A 19962-nucleotide genomic window follows, 5' to 3' on the forward strand; every position below is an offset into this window, starting at 1 on the left:
CTTGGGTTGGAATACAGGTGAACAGGGAGGTGACATCAAATGAAACTATAGTTTAATTTGTGTCCAGCTTTGGATGTCTGATCTTCGCCACAAAGTCAATTGAGTTTTGGATTTAATGTAGAGTTTTGCTAACCAAAGGTGCTAAGATGTTGGCCATACTTAGCAATATTGTATGTCACAGAGTTAATGCTGCCGACTATAGGTCTGAGAGGAGCCCCATCTATGTGTATTTTTGAAAGGCCATAAATACCAGTAATAATACAATTCCTGGTTGATGGCTTCAGACTTTTGTAGTGTGTGTAAGTACTCAATGATTTTCCTTTTGTACCCACTTGTTGGGTCCCTTTTGAGTATTTCATACGTGTTAGAGTCTTTGAGGAGTGTAAGCAACTGGGTTTGGTAGTCAGTTGTGTTGAGAATTACTGTCCAGTGATGTTACTGCCTTCCTCTCCTCAAAGGAGAGGTTTGGGGGTGGGGGCTAAGCATTAGAAAAAGCTGCTGTCACTTTCAGCCATATTTGCTCCCCTTTAGGTTGTTTTTCCTTATGGCTGATTCCGTCACTGTGATGAAATCAACTGTAAGAACCTGATGTGGAGTCATGGCAAAGTTCAACTTTTTCGCCAATACATCTTTTTCTGGTTGAGTAAGATTTCTGCTGGACAGATTCTTTACCCATCCATTGTGTGATTCATTATCAGTTGAATTCCCAGTTTTTTAAGACTAGATCTGACCAATTTAAGTCTATGAGCATAAACTGATGAAGCCTACTCAAATGAGAGGAGTCTTCTAAGATAAACCAAACCAAACAGTTCAGTTGTGATCGATTGAATGCCCTGAGGTTGCAATGACCTGGATGAATGAGAAAATTAATAGACAATGTACCAATAAATTTGAGTTTACAAGTTCCCAAGTAAAAGAAGGATGCATCAGTTAGTATTTTAACACGGGTGGTCCAACTATACTATTAGAAGCTGTCAAGTTATCATGAACTTACCAGTGAAGACGTTTAATCGGTGGTCACTTCCACAACTGGCTGCTATAGTAGCAGGTGTTTTTCACACAGCTTTGTGGCGACAAGTAGTCATCATTTTTGCAAAAGAAACATATCACCTGACACGTACAAGTCATTTTGGAACTGTTGGGCTTTGTATTTTAGAGTTAGTTTGGTGGTTTGAAGTGGCCGTGTGTCCCGAAGGCAGGCACAGAAATGGCCCCAGAAGGGTCCACCATGCAGGCCTGCCGTGTATAGAGAGCTGGCCCATGGCAAAAGATGGTTTGGTCATGTGGCCCGAGGGCCAAAGAGTGAGCTGGTTCGCAATGTCCTCCTCCCACTGGCGTAAGCGTGTTGGCAGACAGCTGAAGACCTGGTCAGTGTCGATAAAGGAGTGCCTCTCTGAACTCTTAGATCAGCAGGTGGAACCAAGATTGGTTCACCATCTCCTACAACCTCGCACAGGTGGTTCGGGATGTTGTCAGGGCCAGGTACTGGTGGATAGTGCCCTCCCCATTATGTGACGTGAGAGTACAATCTACTATTCACGTTACGTCATGTGAGGCACTACCCACCAAGCAGGTTTTCGCAGCCACGCATAACTTTTTCGAAAAGAAAAAGGTAAAAAAATATATATATATTTTCTATACAACACGATCTTGGGAATAACACGATCGATAATTCATGGACACCAACGACCGCGTTATATTGAACTTTGAGTGTCAGTTTTGCTAAACCATGTCAATTTTTAACCAGCTTGCCGAAGTGAAAATGTTCAGTTATTTTCTTCATTTTTGTTATGTAAAGATATATAACGATATTTCAGATAGTGAAACTTGAAATATAAATAAAAAAGTCTATAACATTTTTTTAAATATATTTCAGTTAGATGATATGTATTGGCTAACGGGTGAGTGTCATAGTTACCTTTATCAAAGGCTTCTTGGTGGAAAAGCCTCTGTACCAACCTAAAGGAGGAGATACAAATCATGAAAAGTAACAAACATGTTTTCCTCATTGGTATTATTTACACGCCCAATAACCTCTATATATATGAAGTTAAAGAGGAAATGTATAGACAGTCGTGGTCTAAAGTTGACATACACTTGTAAAGAACATAATGTCATGGCTGTCTTGAGTTTACAATAATTTCTACAACTTTTTTTGTGATAGGGTGATTGGAGCACATACTTGTTGGTCACAAAAAATATTCATGAAGTTTTGTTCTTTTATGAATTTATTATGGATCTACTGAAAATGTGACCAAATCTGCTGGGTCAAAAGTAAACATACAGCAATGTTAATATTTGGTTACATGTCTATTGGCAAGTTTCACTGCAATAAGGCGCTTTTGGTAGCCATCCACAAGCTTCTGGCAATCTTCTGGTTGAATTTTTGACCACTCCTCTGGTGCAGTTGAACTAAATTTGTTGGTTTTCTGACGTGGACTTGTTTCTTCAGCATTGTCCACACGTTTAAGTCAGGACTTTGGGAAGGCCATTCTAAAACCTTCATTCTAGCCTGATTTAGCCATTCCTTTACCACTTTTGACATGTGTTTGGGGTCAGACCCAACCTCCGGGCTGATGATTTTAGGTTGTCCTGAAGAATTCGTAGGTAATCCTCCTTTTTCACTGTCCCATTTACTCTGTGTAAAGCACCAGTTCCATTGGCAGCAAAACAGGCCCAGAGCATAATACTACTACCACCATGCTTGACGGTAAGTTTGGTGTTCCTGGGATTAAAGGCCTCACCTTTTCTCCTCCAAACATATTGCTGGGTGTTGCGGTTAAACAGTTCAATTTTTGTTTCATTTGACATCACATGGACAAAGATAAGACCTTCTAGAGGAAAGTTCTGTGGTCAGATGAAACAAAAAATGAGCTGTTTGGCTACAAGCAAATGTCATAATTGAGTCTGTGTATCACATTTTTACCTTCACTCTTCTCCAGAATCTGCACTGTCTCCCCAATCTCCAGGACTAGGGCCTGACATGTTGGTGACCGGAAGTTACAGATAACTGTGCAGAAATAGAGAGAGAAAAAGAAATTAGAGATGAAGCAAGAATGTTTGACAATAACAAAGTAAGGTTAAAACAGTATGTTTGGGGATTAGTTTTAGGGGGAAAGCGATCACATGGTTTGATCAAAAGTTAAATACGAGCATCTTAACAGCTTAGTACAGTATAAACAACTCCCACCCTGAAGTGGGTCGCCATCTTAATAGGGAATTAATTTTTAAGCAGGCTGCAATATGAGCAATATTTTGTTAATTGCGCTTTTAGATTGGAGCCCACACAGGGAGTGCGGCCAAGCAGGCTTTAGTTGTGAGTAAGCATTTGCATATTTGCATACATCTTACGTGCCACCTGATTTTGCAGCCGAATGCAGTCTTTGGCCCTACATAGTAATGACTCCAATCCAAAATGAGAGCATAATTTGTCTTAAGGGGATACATGCTACAGTCGAGACATGATGCATACAGTAGACAGGCCTCAGTGAAGACAAACTTGTTTAATAATGTCAGCGCTCCGTCAACAGCGTTAAAACCCACAAACGGTGGCCCTTCAAGGAGCGCTTGCTGTGAATCATTATGCTAATGAACTAGCCATGGGACCCAGTGAGGGGGAGGAATAAAAGGAGGGGCCCTGGCTCGGCTCTGCTGCTTGTTTCAGAGTAACGAGCGTTCGGGTCCTCTGCTAGGGTAACTATGGCAACAGACCAGCTACAAACTGCGGGGTTTTTTTCACTGTAACTGCTTCAGGGATGATGGCATTTTAAAATGGCAAGCTTGTAGATGCTGCAAGGCTGCACTGTAAGGTTTAAGTCAGCCAACGCCGTGTATTAAAGGTAGACTGGTGGAGCCCTTTGTTGGTCTCTGTTTGATGGGAAATGCAAAAGAAACTACACTCAGATGTTTTTTTTTTAATCTGCCAAGCCCACATCAGAGCAAGATAAGACCGTCGCGTTGGAGAGAGATGAAAGACTGAGGCTGTGTTTTCATAGTCCTCCCGCTGAAAACTTCCAAACTGTGCAAATACTGTCTGCAGTGCATTGGCAGCACAGACAGCAAACGTCACATTCAAACATTACTCTAACACAGTGCTTATCCAGTTCCAATTATTGTTATATTACACCGCTGCATAACATTGTATCCTTAGTAAAATTAAAGAAAACAAAAAAAAGAAATGTAGATCAATTTACATCAAAGAATAACTTTATTAAAATATTTTTTTTAGTCCGTAACAGAACATTTTTAAAGTGAAAAAAAAAAAGTATCTTTATTTAGACAAACATTTTTTGGACCGACTCGAACCATTTGATATTGAAAAGTAAGATTAAATAAACTCAATAAATATGAATAAATTCAATATATGAAACACTTTAACCTACAAAATAAAAATGAATAAAACAGTTTGTGCTGATTTTTTTCTTAAATCAAAAGGGCTGCAATGAGCACATTTTGTACAGCCCACATCACTATTTGAGATGCACTGCTTTAACATAATTTTTGTGTTATCATTAGGGATGCAGACATTAATTATTTTAGTAATCAAGTAATCTAGCAATTAGTTTGTTTGAATAATCAATTAATTGGATAAAATACACTTTATAGCCTTAATGTGTATTTTAGGAAAATGTTCTTTCAATTTTTTCTGCTTGCTATAACCTTATTTTTTCCTTCAAAAAAATGTACACCATCAACGTTGAAATTGCATTAATGAAAAAATTAACTTCGCTGTTAACTGCCATACAGATCATGTCACCCACACACCATGGCTCTTTTGCAGCGGCGTATGAAAACCGATGTCCTCATATTTAAAGTTCTGGGCACTTCATGCGGTCCAAATGTTATATTTTTTTATTAGTTACCCTCCAATGATTAATCAAAGCAAGAGAATATGGATCAAAGCTATTTTTCGAATCAATGAATTATTGCAGCACTACGCTAGTTACCATATTCGTTACTATTCAATATGCATTACTGTAGTCAGACGTACTGTGCTTCAACATACGGGTATTATTATGGTGTGTGTGTATAAAGACCCCAAAATGGCACCTATGAGGAGAAATATTATCTAGCGTTGTGTTTCTTAATATTATGCAAAACCAACTTTTCTCACCTATTGGTACTTGCTGATGTGTATTTGGGATCTCCATAATTCCCGTAAAGTTGTGTGCGTCCGCCATTGTAGTCCGCGCCGACACCGTTGTCAATGAGCGCCTTTTTTTTCTTGTTGTAGGGCATTTCCGCTGTGGCCATTTCTAATATAAAGTAGCATACAGTTTTTAACTTGTACCCGTCAGTAGACTCGCTACGGAAGCGCTAAAAACTACCGGTACAACAACGATGACTGGGAGAAGACGTTGTTGTAGTGGAGCCACACAAATAAGACCACCCACAAAATGGCGCATTAATTACACATTCTGCTCAGGTATTCATTTAACAATATGTTTATCATTGTTGTTGTAGTTTTCAGTGGTTTTGTAGTACTTTCAAATATTTTGTATACACATTTATCGCTATGATGCAGTGTACCATCATTGCATACTAAAAGTGCATAAATAAACATGGGTTAATCAAAAGTAAGCTTTATTACCTTTGTCAAAGCATGACTACACCAAATATTTGCAATGTATCCATCCATCCATCTTCTTCCGCTTATCCGAGGTCGGGTCGCGGGGGCAGCAGCCTAAGCAGGGAAGCCCAGACTTCCCTCTCCCCAGCCACTTCTTCCAGCTCTTCCTGTGGGACCCCGAGCCGTTCCCAGGCCAGCCGGGAGACATAGTCTTCCCAACGTGTCCTGGGTCTTCCCCGCGGCCTCCTACCGGTCGGACGAGGCGTTCGGGTGGCATCCTGACCAGATGCCCGAACCACCTCATCTGGCTCCTCTCGATGTGGAGGAGCAGCGGCTTTACTTTGAGCTCCCCCCGGATGGCAGAGCTTCTCACCCTATCTCTAAGGGAGAGCCCCGCCACCCGGCGGAGGAAACTCATTTCGGCCGCTTGTACCCGTGATCTTGTCCTTTGGGTCATAACCCAAAGCTCATGACCATAGGTGAGGATGGGAACGTAGATCGACCGGTAAATTGAGAGTTTTGCCTTCCGGCTCAGCTCCTTCTTCACCACAACGGATCGATACAGCGTCCACATTACTGAAGACGCCGCACCGATCCGCCTGTCGATCTCACGATCCACTCTTCCCTCACTCGTGAACAAGACTCCGAGGTACTTGAACTCCTCCACTTGGGGCAAGATCTCCTCCCCAACCCGGAGATGGCACTCCACCCTTTTCCGGGCGAGAACCATGGACTCGGACTTGGAGGTGCTGATTCTCATCCCAGTCGCTTCACACTCGGCTGCGAACCGATCCAGTGAGAGCTGAAGATCCTGGCCAGATGAAGCCATCAGGACCACATCATCTGCAAAAAGCAGAGACCTAATCCTGCAGCCACCAAACCAGATCCCCTCAATGCCTTGACTGCACCTAGAAATTCTGTCCATAAAAGTTATGAACAGAATCGGTGACAAAGGGCAGCCTTGGCGGAGTCCAACTCTCACTGGAAACGTGTCCGACTTACTGCCGGCAAAGCGGACCAAGCTCTGGCACTGAGCATACAGGGAGCGGACTGCCACAATCAGACAGTCCGATACCCCATACTCTCTGAGCACTCCCCACAGGACTTCCCGAGGGACACGGTCGAATGCCTTCTCCAAGTCCACAAAACACATGTAGACTGGTTGGGCAAACTCCCATGCACCCTCAAGGACCCTGCCGAGAGTATAGAGCTGGTCCACAGTTCCACGACCAGGACGAAAACCACACTGTTCCTCCTGAATCCGAGGTTCGACTATCCGGCATAGCCTCCTCTCCAGTACACCTGAATAGACCTTAACGGGAAGGCTGAGGAGTGTGATCCCACGATAGTTAGAACACACCCTCCAGTTCCCCTTCTTAAAGAGAGGAACCACCACCCCGGTCTGCCAATCCAGAGGTACCACCCCCGATGTCCACGCGATGCTGCAGAGTCTTGTCAACCAAGACAGCCCCACAGCATCCAGAGCCTTAAGGAACTCCGGGCGGATCTCATCCACCCCTGGGGCCTTGCCACCGAGGAACCTTTTAACTACCTCAGCAACCTCATCCCCAGAAATAGGAGAGCCCACCACAGACTCCCCAGGCCCTGCTTCCTCATAGGAAGACGTGTTGGTGGGATTGAGGAGGTCTTCTAAGTATTCCCTCCACCAATCCACAACATCCGCAGTCGAGGTCAGCAGAACACCATCCTCGCCATACACGGTGTTGATAGTGCACTGCTTCCCCTTCCTGAGGCGGCGGATGGTGGTCCAGAATTGCTTCGAAGCCGTCTGGAAGTCGTTTTCCATGGCTTCCCCGAACTCTTCCCATGTCCGAGTTTTTGCCCCTGCGACCGCTGAAACCGCACACCGCTTGGCCTGTCGGTACCTGTCCGCTGCCTCAGGAGTCCTATGAGCCAAAAGAACCCGATAGGACTCCTTCTTCAGCTTGACGGCATCCCTCACCACCGGTGTCCACCAACGGGTTCTAGGATTACCGCCACGACAAGCACCAACTACCTTGCGGCCACAGCTCCAATCAGCCGCCTCGACAATAGAGGCGCGGAACATGGTCCATTCGGACTCAATGTCCAGCACCTCCCTCGTGACATGTTCAAAGTTCTTCCGGAGGTGGGAATTGAAACTCTCTCTGACAGGAGACTCTGCCAGACGTTCCCAGCAAACCCTCACAATGCGTTTGGGCCTGCCAGGTCTGTCCGGCATCCTCCCCCACCATCGCAGCCAACTCACCACCAGGTGGTGATTGGTAGAAAGCTCCGCCCCTCTCTTCACCCGAGTGTCCAAAACATGAGGCCGCAAATCCGATGACACAACTACAAAGTCGATCATGGAACTGCGGCCTAGGGTGTCCTGGTGCCAAGTGCACATATGGACACCCTTATGTTTGAACGTGGTGTTCGTTATGGACAATCTGTGACGGGCACAAAAGTCCAATAACAAAACACCGCTCGGGTTCAGATCCGGGCAGCCATTCTTCCCAATCACGCCTCTCCAGGCAATGTATTTACATTTATTAAAATTGCAGAATATATTGACGCTAAAAAAAAACAAAGCTCGTAAAAAATACCCACATTACTGAGGGTACAATGTCTATGATGCTCTTTTCTTTTTTTAGAATGCTACTTTTTTTTCCTCGTGCATGGTGGTTCACTGCACTGAATAATAATCTCTTTACCCTTTCACATAACACGGCGAATGGAGAAAAAAAAATATTTGGTCCATAAAAAAGATTTGCATTCTTTCTATCACAGCAAAAATGCATAAGTCTGATTTTCATCCAGGGATGTACAGTAGTTGCTAATACGTTCTAGAACTTCAAAATTGACCCTATGGGGGGAAACTGTATTCATCCCATTCTGCATTAAAGTGGACAGTTTTAGCTTTCTTTTTTCTTTAAGTCCTCTACTAACTTGTGTACACTTTGGAAAAAATGAATTGGAGGCAAACTCAGTATTAACCAATTTGGTTATTTTGCAGGCAGCGAGGATGTAGCGTGCAGCTTTTTAATTGTGAAGGCCACAACTGTGTGGCTGGTTTTGGGGCTTTTGACGACGATTGTGTTGTGTCGGAGAGATGAGGATGTGTTCAAATAAAAAGTGTCTTTTGAGTTCTTGGGTGAGCCCTTCTCTTGCACCACATTCACGGCCATCTTGCAAGACCCTCAGTACATGACAAATGTCTTTGTGAGGATGGATGATAACCTGACTTGTTAATGCTACGCTATCAACAAAGCTTTGAGAAATTGTTATATTCATCCTCATTGGCCAGGAAATTGCGGAATCCAAAGTGTGCCCAAATATTTGCCTACAGCGGAGACGAGGATGAGTGTATTTCTTTCTCCTTCATGCAGAAACATTACGGACATCTGAAGCTAGCTCGTTAACTTTAGCAATGTGTCAAATCTTTTGCTTTCTGGGACAAAACACTACAGAGGCTGGTACCTGACAAACAGTATGCGCAACAAATAAGGGCAAAGATAGCTTGACAAATGTTTTGTTTTTTTAATCGATATTGAAAAAGTTGGATTGCTTCAGAATTGTAATAAATAAGAATCGCGATTCCAGATGTGAATGCAATTTTTCGGCAGCCTTAATGTCTATACAGTTCTCAACAAATTGTACTTTTAACAAGGATATTGCAACAAGTCTTTGCACTTCATCAAGCCTGAAGTCACTTGTAGTCCCAAGGCAATGGTTTAAAGTTGATGCAGCATATTCATTAATAAATATTTTATTGTAACTAAAATGGAAAGTGGTTCAATCGTAATATCTTCAGGGGAGAAAAAAGTGCTCAAAACCAAAGGTATTTAAACCCAGGACCAATTTCTACCTTTTTGTAAAAAATATACATTTTGAAAGTATAAATAAAAGTAGAGAAATATTTATTCAATATCAAATATTTTCAACTTAAGTTGGGGCACATAACACACTTGTACATCCTCTTATTATCTTAAAGTCGGAAATTGCCACAGGTATGAATAATTTCGGGCTTGACTGTAAAGTACGAATCCAGGAGAATAAGTTTTCTCCAAAATCAATTCACCCAAGATATTCCAGCAGGAACATGCTTTGACAAGCCATGATGTGATAATGCATGTTTTGTAAATATAATGTTGTATACTAGTGTTTTATGAGTACTTCCATGGTTCGCATATTTTTGCACGTGTCTCGGCACGAAATCTCCACAAATACCGTGATCTACTGTATTTGTTTCGGACATGCTTAGCAATTACAGTACATTGAGAAACATCATATGTTTACATTTGCTGTATTCAACATGTCCGAAAAGGAGTAGGAAGAAGAAGAGCTGATCAAATTATATCCATCTGTGCCTGTCTCAGCAATTACTGATAGTTTGCTCACTTCCTGTGTTGATCATATCAAATAATAGAGGATGTACATTGAAAAATGGAATGTAGACAAACCTAATTAACATCCATCCATTCATCCATTTTCTACCACTTGTCCCGTTCGGGGTCACGGGGGGGTGCTGGAGCCTATCTCAGCTGCATTCGGGCGGAAGGCGGGGTACACCCTGGACAAGTCGCCACTTCATCACAGGGCCAACACAGATAGACAGACAACATTCACACTCACATTCACAGACTAGGGCCAATTTGGTGTTGCCAATCAACCTATCCCAAGTAATAAACATAAATAAAAACACTGACAAAAAAATGGTAAGAAGTTACAGAAATTCTGAATAAATTATATTATATTAGGATTCTTAACTTTTCTCTTCTTCCACGTGAATACCATATGTTGAGGTCATTAGAGACAACAATCTTAACGACATTGGTCTCAGTAAAGGAGTGCACATATTGCCCGTCCCCTTAATAGAGGTGGAGGGGTCGCAATAATATCCAATGAAAACCTTAACCTGTATTTGTAATTCTCTGTTTATGAAGAGATTTCAAGGGCTACAAGTTAAAAAAAAGATTAAAAAAAATAGCTTTTGGACAAAAGGGAAATGTAAGAAAGGCAGTTTCATTGAAAATAAAATACTAGCTTAGAATATTTAGGACACAAAATTGTCTGCATAAATGGTCAAACACAGCTAACCACATGGTGAGTTGTAAAAGTTGGACTGACAGAAATGATCAACACTTTATTTTGAAACCTGCTTGTACACAGAAAAGAGCTTAATTTAATGACAGTGCAGTATGTTTTTGGATAAACACTTCCATTAGTGACTACCACAGCTGAGTGTTATTGCGGCTTTTATGGGATGATTGAGGGGAATGCATAACTAGTGTACCTGGTGTGTCATAGTTAAAAGGTCTGTTCAGATTACAAAACATGCAACTGCATCGTATTAGCAAACAACAACATTACTGGCAGTTTAAAATATATCTGTGTAACATTTATTGCACAAATTCCCTACAATCTGTGGTCCTGTTTCTCGTTCTCTCTGTAATATACTTATAATGCATGTTTCTTCATACACCATATTATACATATTCATTTAGCATTTCAAATGCTAGAAGGGGTAGCCATGAAAAATGCTTTCCTGGTCTAACTTGTGAAAATAGAGCACACATGGTGGCGCGACTTTGCTTGAGGACCGATGAAGCCCACACTGCCAACCTAACTGTACAACAGCCCTCAGGGGAAGGAATGCAGAGGAAGGTGAGATAACATCAAAAAGCTACCAGCACTACAGTAAACACTATAACAGCCTTTAAATGGGCTACTGGGATTGTTTGGGAGAACATTTTGTTAAAGGGGACGTAGTCTGTTCACTTTGGCACTGAAATCTACTGAATTTATTTCTTAAGTTTTATTTATTGCATCCATTTTCTATACTGCTTGCAATCATTGGGGTTGCGGGTGGGCTGGAGCCTATCCCAGCTGACTTTGGGCACGAGGCTGGGTACACCCTGGACTGGTTGCCAGTCCATCACAGAGCACATATAGACAAACAACCCAACCAAATTTCTTGCCGAGATGTTCACACCAGGATTCAAACCAAGATCTCCTGACTGTGAGGCTGACACGCTAACCGCTACTGTTCTGCTACTGTTCTGTTTTTTGTTTTTTGGGGGGTTCCATCCATCCATCAATTTTCTACCGCTCATCCCTTTCGGGGTCGCTGGAGCCTATCTCAGTTGCATTCGGTCTGTAGGCGGGGTGCACCCTGGACAAGTCGCCACCTCATCGCAGGGCCAACACAGATAGATTTTTTTACAAAAAAGTGCCAAAAAATTCAAATATAATGTGGCCAGAATATGAATTCAAATAATCATATAACCTCTCATAATTCACCTAAATATGATTATAATTCTGTCAGGTTTTCCTTCACTTCAAACTGTAAAGTTGTCTCTTTTTTCTTTCTTTCTTTCTTTTTCCTTTCTTTCTTTCTTTCTTGCTGTTTATGGCACCGGGGCAAGACAAGACGAGCTCAAATTCTTCTCACTCCTTTTGGACAATTAATACATTGAGCAAAATATGGACTTGTAAAGTTTTTTTTTAACATATTCCAAATAAAAAACGATTGATTTGAAAATTGATTAAAGAAGAGATTAGCTGATTCACATATAATTATCAGCTGTGGGTAGTACGACTCATAATATTATTATTAACATGATTATATGATTACTTGTGCAACTCCTGGGAGTTAAGTAATGGCTTTAAAAATTATGGCGCCTCTGTTTTAACTTTAATGGAGGGCCTTTGAATGCACCACACTTATGTGCAATGAGATGCCAAAGTTAAATGTGGATAAAACGTACTCCTATGCCACAAATAGATTTAGTTTTACCTTTCTTCAACCACCTCTCCTTGTTTTTGTCACGGCGGGGTCGCATGTTAATGCGCAGATCGTTTTCCCAGGATGCAGACGGAACTCCAGAGGCAGTGTGCAGGTAATACAATGATTTATTTACCATAAATCAGTCAAAATACAAATCAAACAGAAAAGCGTGCCGATAGCATGGGAAGCTATGGCGAAGCTTAGTCCAAAAACAGGAATCACAATGGTATTCACACGTGACTTGTTGCATGGAGCAGACAAGACAGCCAGACTGAGTGTGGCGAGAAGCAGGAATAAATAGGTGAGCGTCCTGAACACTAATCAAAGGCAGGTGAAAATAATCTGTACCCATGGCAACTAAAACACAAACCCAGGGTTGCTGAAAACAGAACTAAGGGAGTCAAACTAAAATAAAACATGATTATCCAGGCAACGGATCATGACACTTTCAAAATGCTGCTGCTGAGTGTGAATGCTTGAAGGTGAGCTTTGATGACGTTATTATTGTCAATCCATGCTGGATATGACTCTCTTGTACGGAAATATCTGTCGAGAGACTTTGCAAGCTCATTTGGGAACTAAATGCGATATCTGAAAGGGGTACAAATTATTTCCAAAGCAGGAACCCCACCCAGACATACAATACTAGTACACAGCTCATACAAAACTGTATTTTTTGTTATTGTCATTGTAAGTGGGCCATCCATCCATCCATCCATCTTCTTCCGCTTATCCGAGGTCGGGTCGCGGGGGGAGCAGCCTAAGCAGGGAAGCCCAGACTTCCCTGTCCCCAGCCACTTCGTCCAGCTCTTCCTGTGGGACCCCGAGGCGTTCCCAGGCCAGTCGGGAGACATAGTCTTCCCAACGTTTCCTGGGTCTTCCCCGCGGCCTCCTACCGGTCGGACGTGCCCTAAACACCTCCCTAGGGAGGCGTTCGGGTGGCATCCTGACCAGATGCCCGAACCACCTCATCTGGCTCCTCTTGATGTGGAGGAGCAGCGGCTTTACTTTGAGCTCCTCCCGGATGGCAGAACTTCTCACCCTATCTCTAAGGGAGAGCCCCGCCACCCGGCGGAGGAAACTCATTTCGGCCGCTTGTACCCGTGATCTTGTCCTTTCGGTCATAACCCAAAGCTCATGACCATAGGTGAGGATGGGAACGTAGATCGACCGGTAAATTGAGAGCTTTGCCTTCCGGCTCAGCTCCTTCTTCACCACAACGGATCGATACAGCGTCCGCATTACTGAAGACGCCGCACCGATCCGCCTGTCGATCTCACGATCCACTCTTCCCTCACTCGTCAACAAGACTCCGAGGTACTTGAACTCCTCCACTTGGGGCAAGATCTCCTCCCCAACCCGGAGATGGCACTCCACCCTTTTCCGGGCGAGAACCATTGACTCGGACTTGGAGGTGCTGATTCTCATCCCAGTCGCTTCACACTCAGCTGCGAACCGATCCAGTGAGAGCTGAAGATCCTGGCCAGATGAAGCCATCAGGACCACATCATCTGCAAAAAGCAGAGACCTAATCCTGCAGCCACCAAACCAGATCCCCTCAACGCCTTGACTGCGCCTAGAAATTCTGTCCATAAAAGTTATGAACAGAATCGGTGACAAAGGGCAGCCTTGGCGGAGTCCAACCCTCACTGGAAACGTGTCCGACTTACTACCGGCAATGCGGACCAAGCTCTGGCACTGATCATACAGGGAGCGGACTGCCACAATCAGACAGTCCGATACCCCGTACTCTCTGAGCACTCCCCACAGCACTTCCCGAGGGACACGGTCGAATGCCTTCTCCAAGTCCACAAAACACATGTAGACTGGTTGGGCAAACTCCCATGCACCCTCAAGGACCCTGCCGAGAGTATAGAGCTGGTCCACAGTTCCACAACCAGGACGAAAACCACACTGTTCCTCCTGAATCCGAGGTTCGACTATCCGGCGTAGCCTCCTCTCCAGTACACCTGAATAGACCTTACCGGGAAGGCTGAGGAGTGTGATCCCACGATAGTTAGAACACACCCTCCGGTTCCCCTTCTTAAAGAGAGGAACCACCACCCCGGTCTGCCAATCCAGAGGTACCACCCCCGATGTCCACGCGATGCTGCAGAGTCTTGTCAACCAAGACAGCCCCACAGCATCCAGAGCCTTAAGGAACTCCGGGCAGATCTCATCTACCCCCGGGGCCTTGCCACCGAGGAGCTTTTTAACTACCTCAGCAACCTCAGCCCCAGAAATAAGAGAGCCCACCACAGACTCCCCAGGCACTGCTTCCTCATAGGAAGACGTGTTGGTGGGATTGAGGAGGTCTTCGAAGTATTCCCTCCACCGATCCACAACATCCGCAGTCGAGGTCAGCAGAACACCATCCTCGCCATACACGGTGTTGATAGTGCACTGCTTCCCCTTCCTGAGGCGGCGGATGGTGGTCCAGAATTGCTTCGAAGCCGTCCCGGAAGTCGTTTTCCATGGCCTCACCGAACTCCTCCCATGTCCGAGTTTTTGCCTCTGCGACCGCTGAAGCCGCACACCGCTTGGCCTGTCGGTACTTGTCCGCTGCCTCAGGAGTCCTATGAGCCAAAAGAACCCGATAGGACTCCTTCTTCAGCTTGACGGCATCCCTCACCGCCGGTGTCCACCAACGGGTTCTAGGATTACCGCCACGACAAGCACCAACTACCTTGCGGCCACAGCTCCAATCAGCCGCCTCGACAATAGAGGCGCGGAACATGGTCCATTCGGACTCAATGTCCAGCACCTCCCTCGTGACATGTTCAAAGTTCTTCCGGAGGTGGGAATTGAAACTCTCTCTGACAGGAGACTCTGCCAGACGTTCCCAGCAAACCCTCACAATGCGTTTGGGCCTGCCAGGTCTGTCCGGCATCCTCCCCCACCATCGCAGCCAACTCACCACCAGGTGGTGATCGGTAGAAAGCTCCGCCCCTCTCTTCACCCGAGTGTCCAAAACATGAGGCCGCAAATCCGATGACACAACTACAAAGTCGATCATGGAACTGCGACCTAGGGTGTCCTGGTGCCAAGTGCACATATGGACACCCTTATGTTCGTCATGGACAATCTGTGACGGGCACAAAAGTCCAATAACAAAACACCGCTCGGGTTCAGATCCGGGCGGCCATTCTTCCCAATCACGCCTCTCCAGGTTTCACTGTCGCTGCCAACATGAGCATTGAAGTCCCCCAGTAGAACGAGGGAATCACCCGGGGGAGCACTCTCAAGTACTCCCTCGAGTGAATCCAAAAAGGGTGGGTACTCTGAGCTGCGGTTTGGCGCGTAAGCGCAAACCACAGTCAGGACCCGTTCCCCCACCCGAAGGCGGAGGGAAGCTACCCTCTCGTCCACCGGGTTGAACTCCAACGTACAGGCTCTGAGCCGGGGGGAAACAAGAATTGCTACCCCAGCCCGTCGCCTCTTACTGCCGGCAACGCCAGAGTGGAAGAGAGTCCAGCCCCTCTCGAGAGAACTGGTTCCAGAGCCCTTGCTGTGCGTCGAAGTGAGTCCGACTATATCTAGCCGGAACTTCTCCACCTCGCGCACTAGCTCAGGCTCCTTTCCCCCCAGCGAGGTGACGTTCCACGTCCCAAGAGCTAGCTTCTGTAGCCGAGGATCGGACCGCCAAGTGCCCTGCCCTCGGCTGCCGCCCAGCTCACATCGCACCCGACCTCTATGACCCCTGCTAATGGTGGTGAGCCCATTGGAGGGGGGACCCACGTTGCCTCTTCGGGCTGTGCCCGGCCGGGCCCCATGGGGACAGGCCCGGCCACCAGGCGCTCGCCATCGTGCCCCACCTCCGGGCCTAGCTCCAGAGGGGGGCCCCGGTGACCCGCGTCCGGGCAAGGGAAATCTGGGTTCCTTGTTTGTTTTCTTCATAAAGGTCTTTGAGCTGCTCTTTGTCTGATCCCTCACCTAGGACCAGTTTGTCTTGGGAGACCCTACCAGGGGGCATAAAGCCCCCGGACAACATAGCTCCTAGGATCATTGGGACACGCAAACTCCTCTACCACGTTAAGGTGGCAGCTCAGAGAGTAAGTGGGCCAAAACACTTATATTGGAAAATAATCTCATGGAAATGACTGCTGTCATTTGATAATAAAACATTTAACTTGTTATTTAGGCCATGTCTACACTAAGTCGTTTAACCCCTTAAACGAATAATTATTTAGCCTAAGCCCCGTTTCAGCCACACTAAACCATCGTTTAAGGTCCCCCTCCTCGGACACATTTTTACACGGGTAAGTGCGCCATTTATTTCTTGAATCTCCGGCACTTAGCTTCGTATGGACTCATTGATTGTTTACAAAGTGAGTTCGGAGAGGACATGACGCCAGAAAGACCACGCCCATACAGGAAGTGACATCAGAAAGAACAGGCCACAGCCAGCTTCATAATAAAGCGGTTTCGTAACTCTGTGGTAAACACTGGAAATATGAAGGCGAGTCATCATGCCTGTGTTTCTCATTCTTCTACATGTACAGACGCTTGTGGAAATCACACATGAATACCTTAAGAGAAAGCGATTGCAGCTATTTAGGATACAACACTTCTCAGACGGCAAGAGAACTTTCCAATGTCCGGCCGGGTCAGCTCTGATTCTACTTAGCGAAAAACTTTGTCTATTTGTTGAAGGAGAATCAACGAAAATGCGAGCTCACCTGGATGTGATAAAAAAGGTAGCGTGTGCTTTGTATTACCTGGCCGTCGAGGAAAACGGTGAATGCATTTAGACTGGCAAAGCAGACTGTATCAGTTATTGTCCGCCATGTATGTCGTGAACTCAACGTCTAGGTCCAGAGTATATAAAGTCACCAAAAAGGAATGGACAATGAAGGTGAAGGCAAAAAAGTGAAAAGTGTCAAGACCAGATATCTAGATCCCTAGATTAACTGATGTAAAATGTTCTTTATCACATTGTTTACGTGTCTAATAAAGATTTGATTAATTTATGATGTCTCAGGTGTGATTCACTACAATAGGGCCCCACAGCACACTGGATTCCAGTTAAATGAAATAACACAACATTAGATATTGTTCAGATAAGTTACATTTAAGAACTTACACACAAAGCAACACTGGAGATGACTATGACGTGTGCATTTTCCGCGCATGCGTATTAGGTCGTGTTGCGCCGGCGGATGCAGGGGTGTGGGGGTCTTAAACGGTGGCATTGTTGTGTGTGGACATGGATAAGGTTAGGTGTGATTTACCCTGGATAAACGAGGCCTTAGTCAGGTTTTGGACAGGTGTGCTGCAGGTGTGGCCAAAGTGCATGTGCACGCCTGACATCGCTCTCATGTGCTCCACTGAATGCTCAAGGAGTTTTGCTTTTGCTCACGCATATGGAAAATTGGAGGGAACATTGTTTGGGGTATCCATAATACGCCGATAGGGAGAAGTTTTTATTTACACGATGAGTCGGGTGTGTCTTGACCTTTGCGGCGGAGGCTCCGCCAAACCCCTGAGGCTGACTCACCGCAACCCTCGGGTTCGATCGAACACAGGTTAAGAACCACTGTCTTAGATGTTATCATTATTGATCTTTCAAGGCTATATCAATTTTATATCAACGTTTATGACATATTTTTGTATAACTTACATATTTAAATGACAGAAAAAATTCAAACAGGCTAAAAGCTTGCTTGTGAGTTACACATGTTCCTAATACCCTATCATATTTTTCCATTGACGATTATTTACACCACGAAGCAACTCAGACAAAATACTACTTGGTAGCAACCAGCAGAGGTGCTGTTGAGTCAATCACAACTAGTTTGCTGTCTCGACGAGCCAACATGATGTCAGCTTTGGAAAAGTTGAGCAACATCCACGCAGACCTACGATATTTTCAGATTCAGATTCAGATTGGTTTTATTTGAACATATATAGTTTCAAAATGATGCATCGCATTTTTACATCTTCCTTACAAGATGTTCAAAAAGGAGTAGGAAGAAGCAATGCTTATTTAATCCTTAAACATCAATTACTTACACATGTGTTCACTCCCTGTACTCTGTATGTACACATTTCAAACATTTCACACATTACAATCGGTGTAGTATTAATACAACAGTTTTCTCCATAATTAGGTAATTCACTTATGATGAGATTAATAATGTCTCCTTTTTTTACTCACGTTCAAGACATTTACCAGTATTATTCTATAATTGTTTTTCTTCGTACTTTGTAAACACTTGATGTTTGAACAGTTTCTCAAAGTGGATCATGTTAGTACATTGTTTGACTTCCTTACTTTATTCCATTCCATAATTGAATTCCACATACTGATATGATAAAAGTCTTTAGTGTTGTGTGTGCATACAAATGTTTTAGTTTACATTTTTCTCTTAGATTATATTTCTTTTTTTCGTTAAAAATAATTGTTGTATATTCTTGGGTAGCAGGTTATAGTTTGCTTTGTACATAATTTTAGCTGTTTGCAAATTCACAACAACACACAAGTCATTGTTTTTATGCCAAGCTATAGATAGATGCTGTTTTTATTTACTGTAGGCAGAGAAAATGAATAACATTATAGGGGTGGGCCAAAGAAAAGGCACACTAAAATAAATACGTACAGTGGGGTGTGGGGACCTCAGAGGGAGTTGTAGGGTGTCCCCTGCTAAATGACAGTTAATAGTAATGGACGCTAATTGGGGGCATTTGGTTCCATATGTACACTCTCAGTTACATTATTACCTATATAAGAACTTAAAATGTAGAAGTTGGGGAGGAATTTCATTTTGTTTGACTCTGTTCCACAGTCTGGAAAATATGTTTACTTTAAATATGTTTAGTTTTATTGATTTCCGTTCATGTAAAGATGGAGTTTGTTTTTGTTTTTTTTTACTTTAGCCAAACGTCTTTTTGTGTTGTTCTCGCCATATCCGGGTCTAAATTGGATGTCAAAGTGTACCAACTTGTACGTCCTCGACCTTTTTCCAGGTGAGATGTATGATTTATGATCTAGAATAAACTTCCACGAGCAAAAAAGCGAGGAAAGAGCTGACCACTCAATGATGTAAAACACAGCAGCATAAACTGGTGATCACATAGCCCCTTTAAATAGTTTGTCCGCGATGGTGCATATAATAACAATATCACTAATACTTGGTTATTATTCAACTCACAAAATGTAAATGAAGTATTGTTGGCACTTTTTGGATGGTTATTTATTCGGTTTTATGGGCGAAATAGAGGACCTCCCATTGGCTACGTTGTAAGCAGACTTTTATTTATGTTTATTTACAAGTTAGAATGCATTAAACAAAATCCATCCGTCGTCATGTCTTTCATAATGATTGTGAACGATAGGCAAAATAAAAAAATAAAAAAGTTCAGTTCCCCTTTAATGTCTCTTTTGTGAGACAAATGTTTTGTTCCTTTGGCCAGGTTATTGTCATTTTCCCACTGTGGTTTCTGTTAAAACTGTCATTTATCCTGTGCTGAAAAGTATCCATTAGAGTATATATTATGGTGTTCATTTATCATTATTATTGTTTCACTGCCTTTTATTTCATTTGTTTCCTGTTATTTTCCCTCATTTTGCACATGGTAAGCAATGTAAAAGAAATGTTGATAAACCAAACTGAGGGAATGTTTC

At 43.8% G+C, this 19962-nt stretch overlaps 1 protein-coding gene across 6 annotated transcripts in view; it reads right to left on the minus strand.

Annotated features, from left to right (window-relative positions):
* The window catches only part of LOC133619967 (dedicator of cytokinesis protein 3-like), a 127099-nt gene that overhangs the window by 96808 nt on the left and 10329 nt on the right, over positions 1 to 19962 (minus strand). For 5 of the 6 annotated variants that reach the window (XM_061981162.2, XM_061981161.2, XM_061981160.2 and 2 more), the window contains exons 2-3: positions 2927 to 3010; positions 1919 to 1959 (exon numbers count right to left, since the gene is read on the minus strand). In XM_061981162.2, the coding sequence (XP_061837146.1) occupies positions 1919 to 1959; positions 2927 to 3010 (125 nt within the window). The remainder of the gene's footprint in view (positions 1 to 1918; positions 1960 to 2926; positions 3011 to 19962) is intronic. The other variant, XM_061981163.2, reaches the window with a different exon arrangement.

This window comes from Nerophis lumbriciformis, linkage group LG01 (genome assembly GCF_033978685.3).
Source record: "Nerophis lumbriciformis linkage group LG01, RoL_Nlum_v2.1, whole genome shotgun sequence".
NCBI lineage: Eukaryota > Metazoa > Chordata > Actinopteri > Syngnathiformes > Syngnathidae > Nerophis > Nerophis lumbriciformis.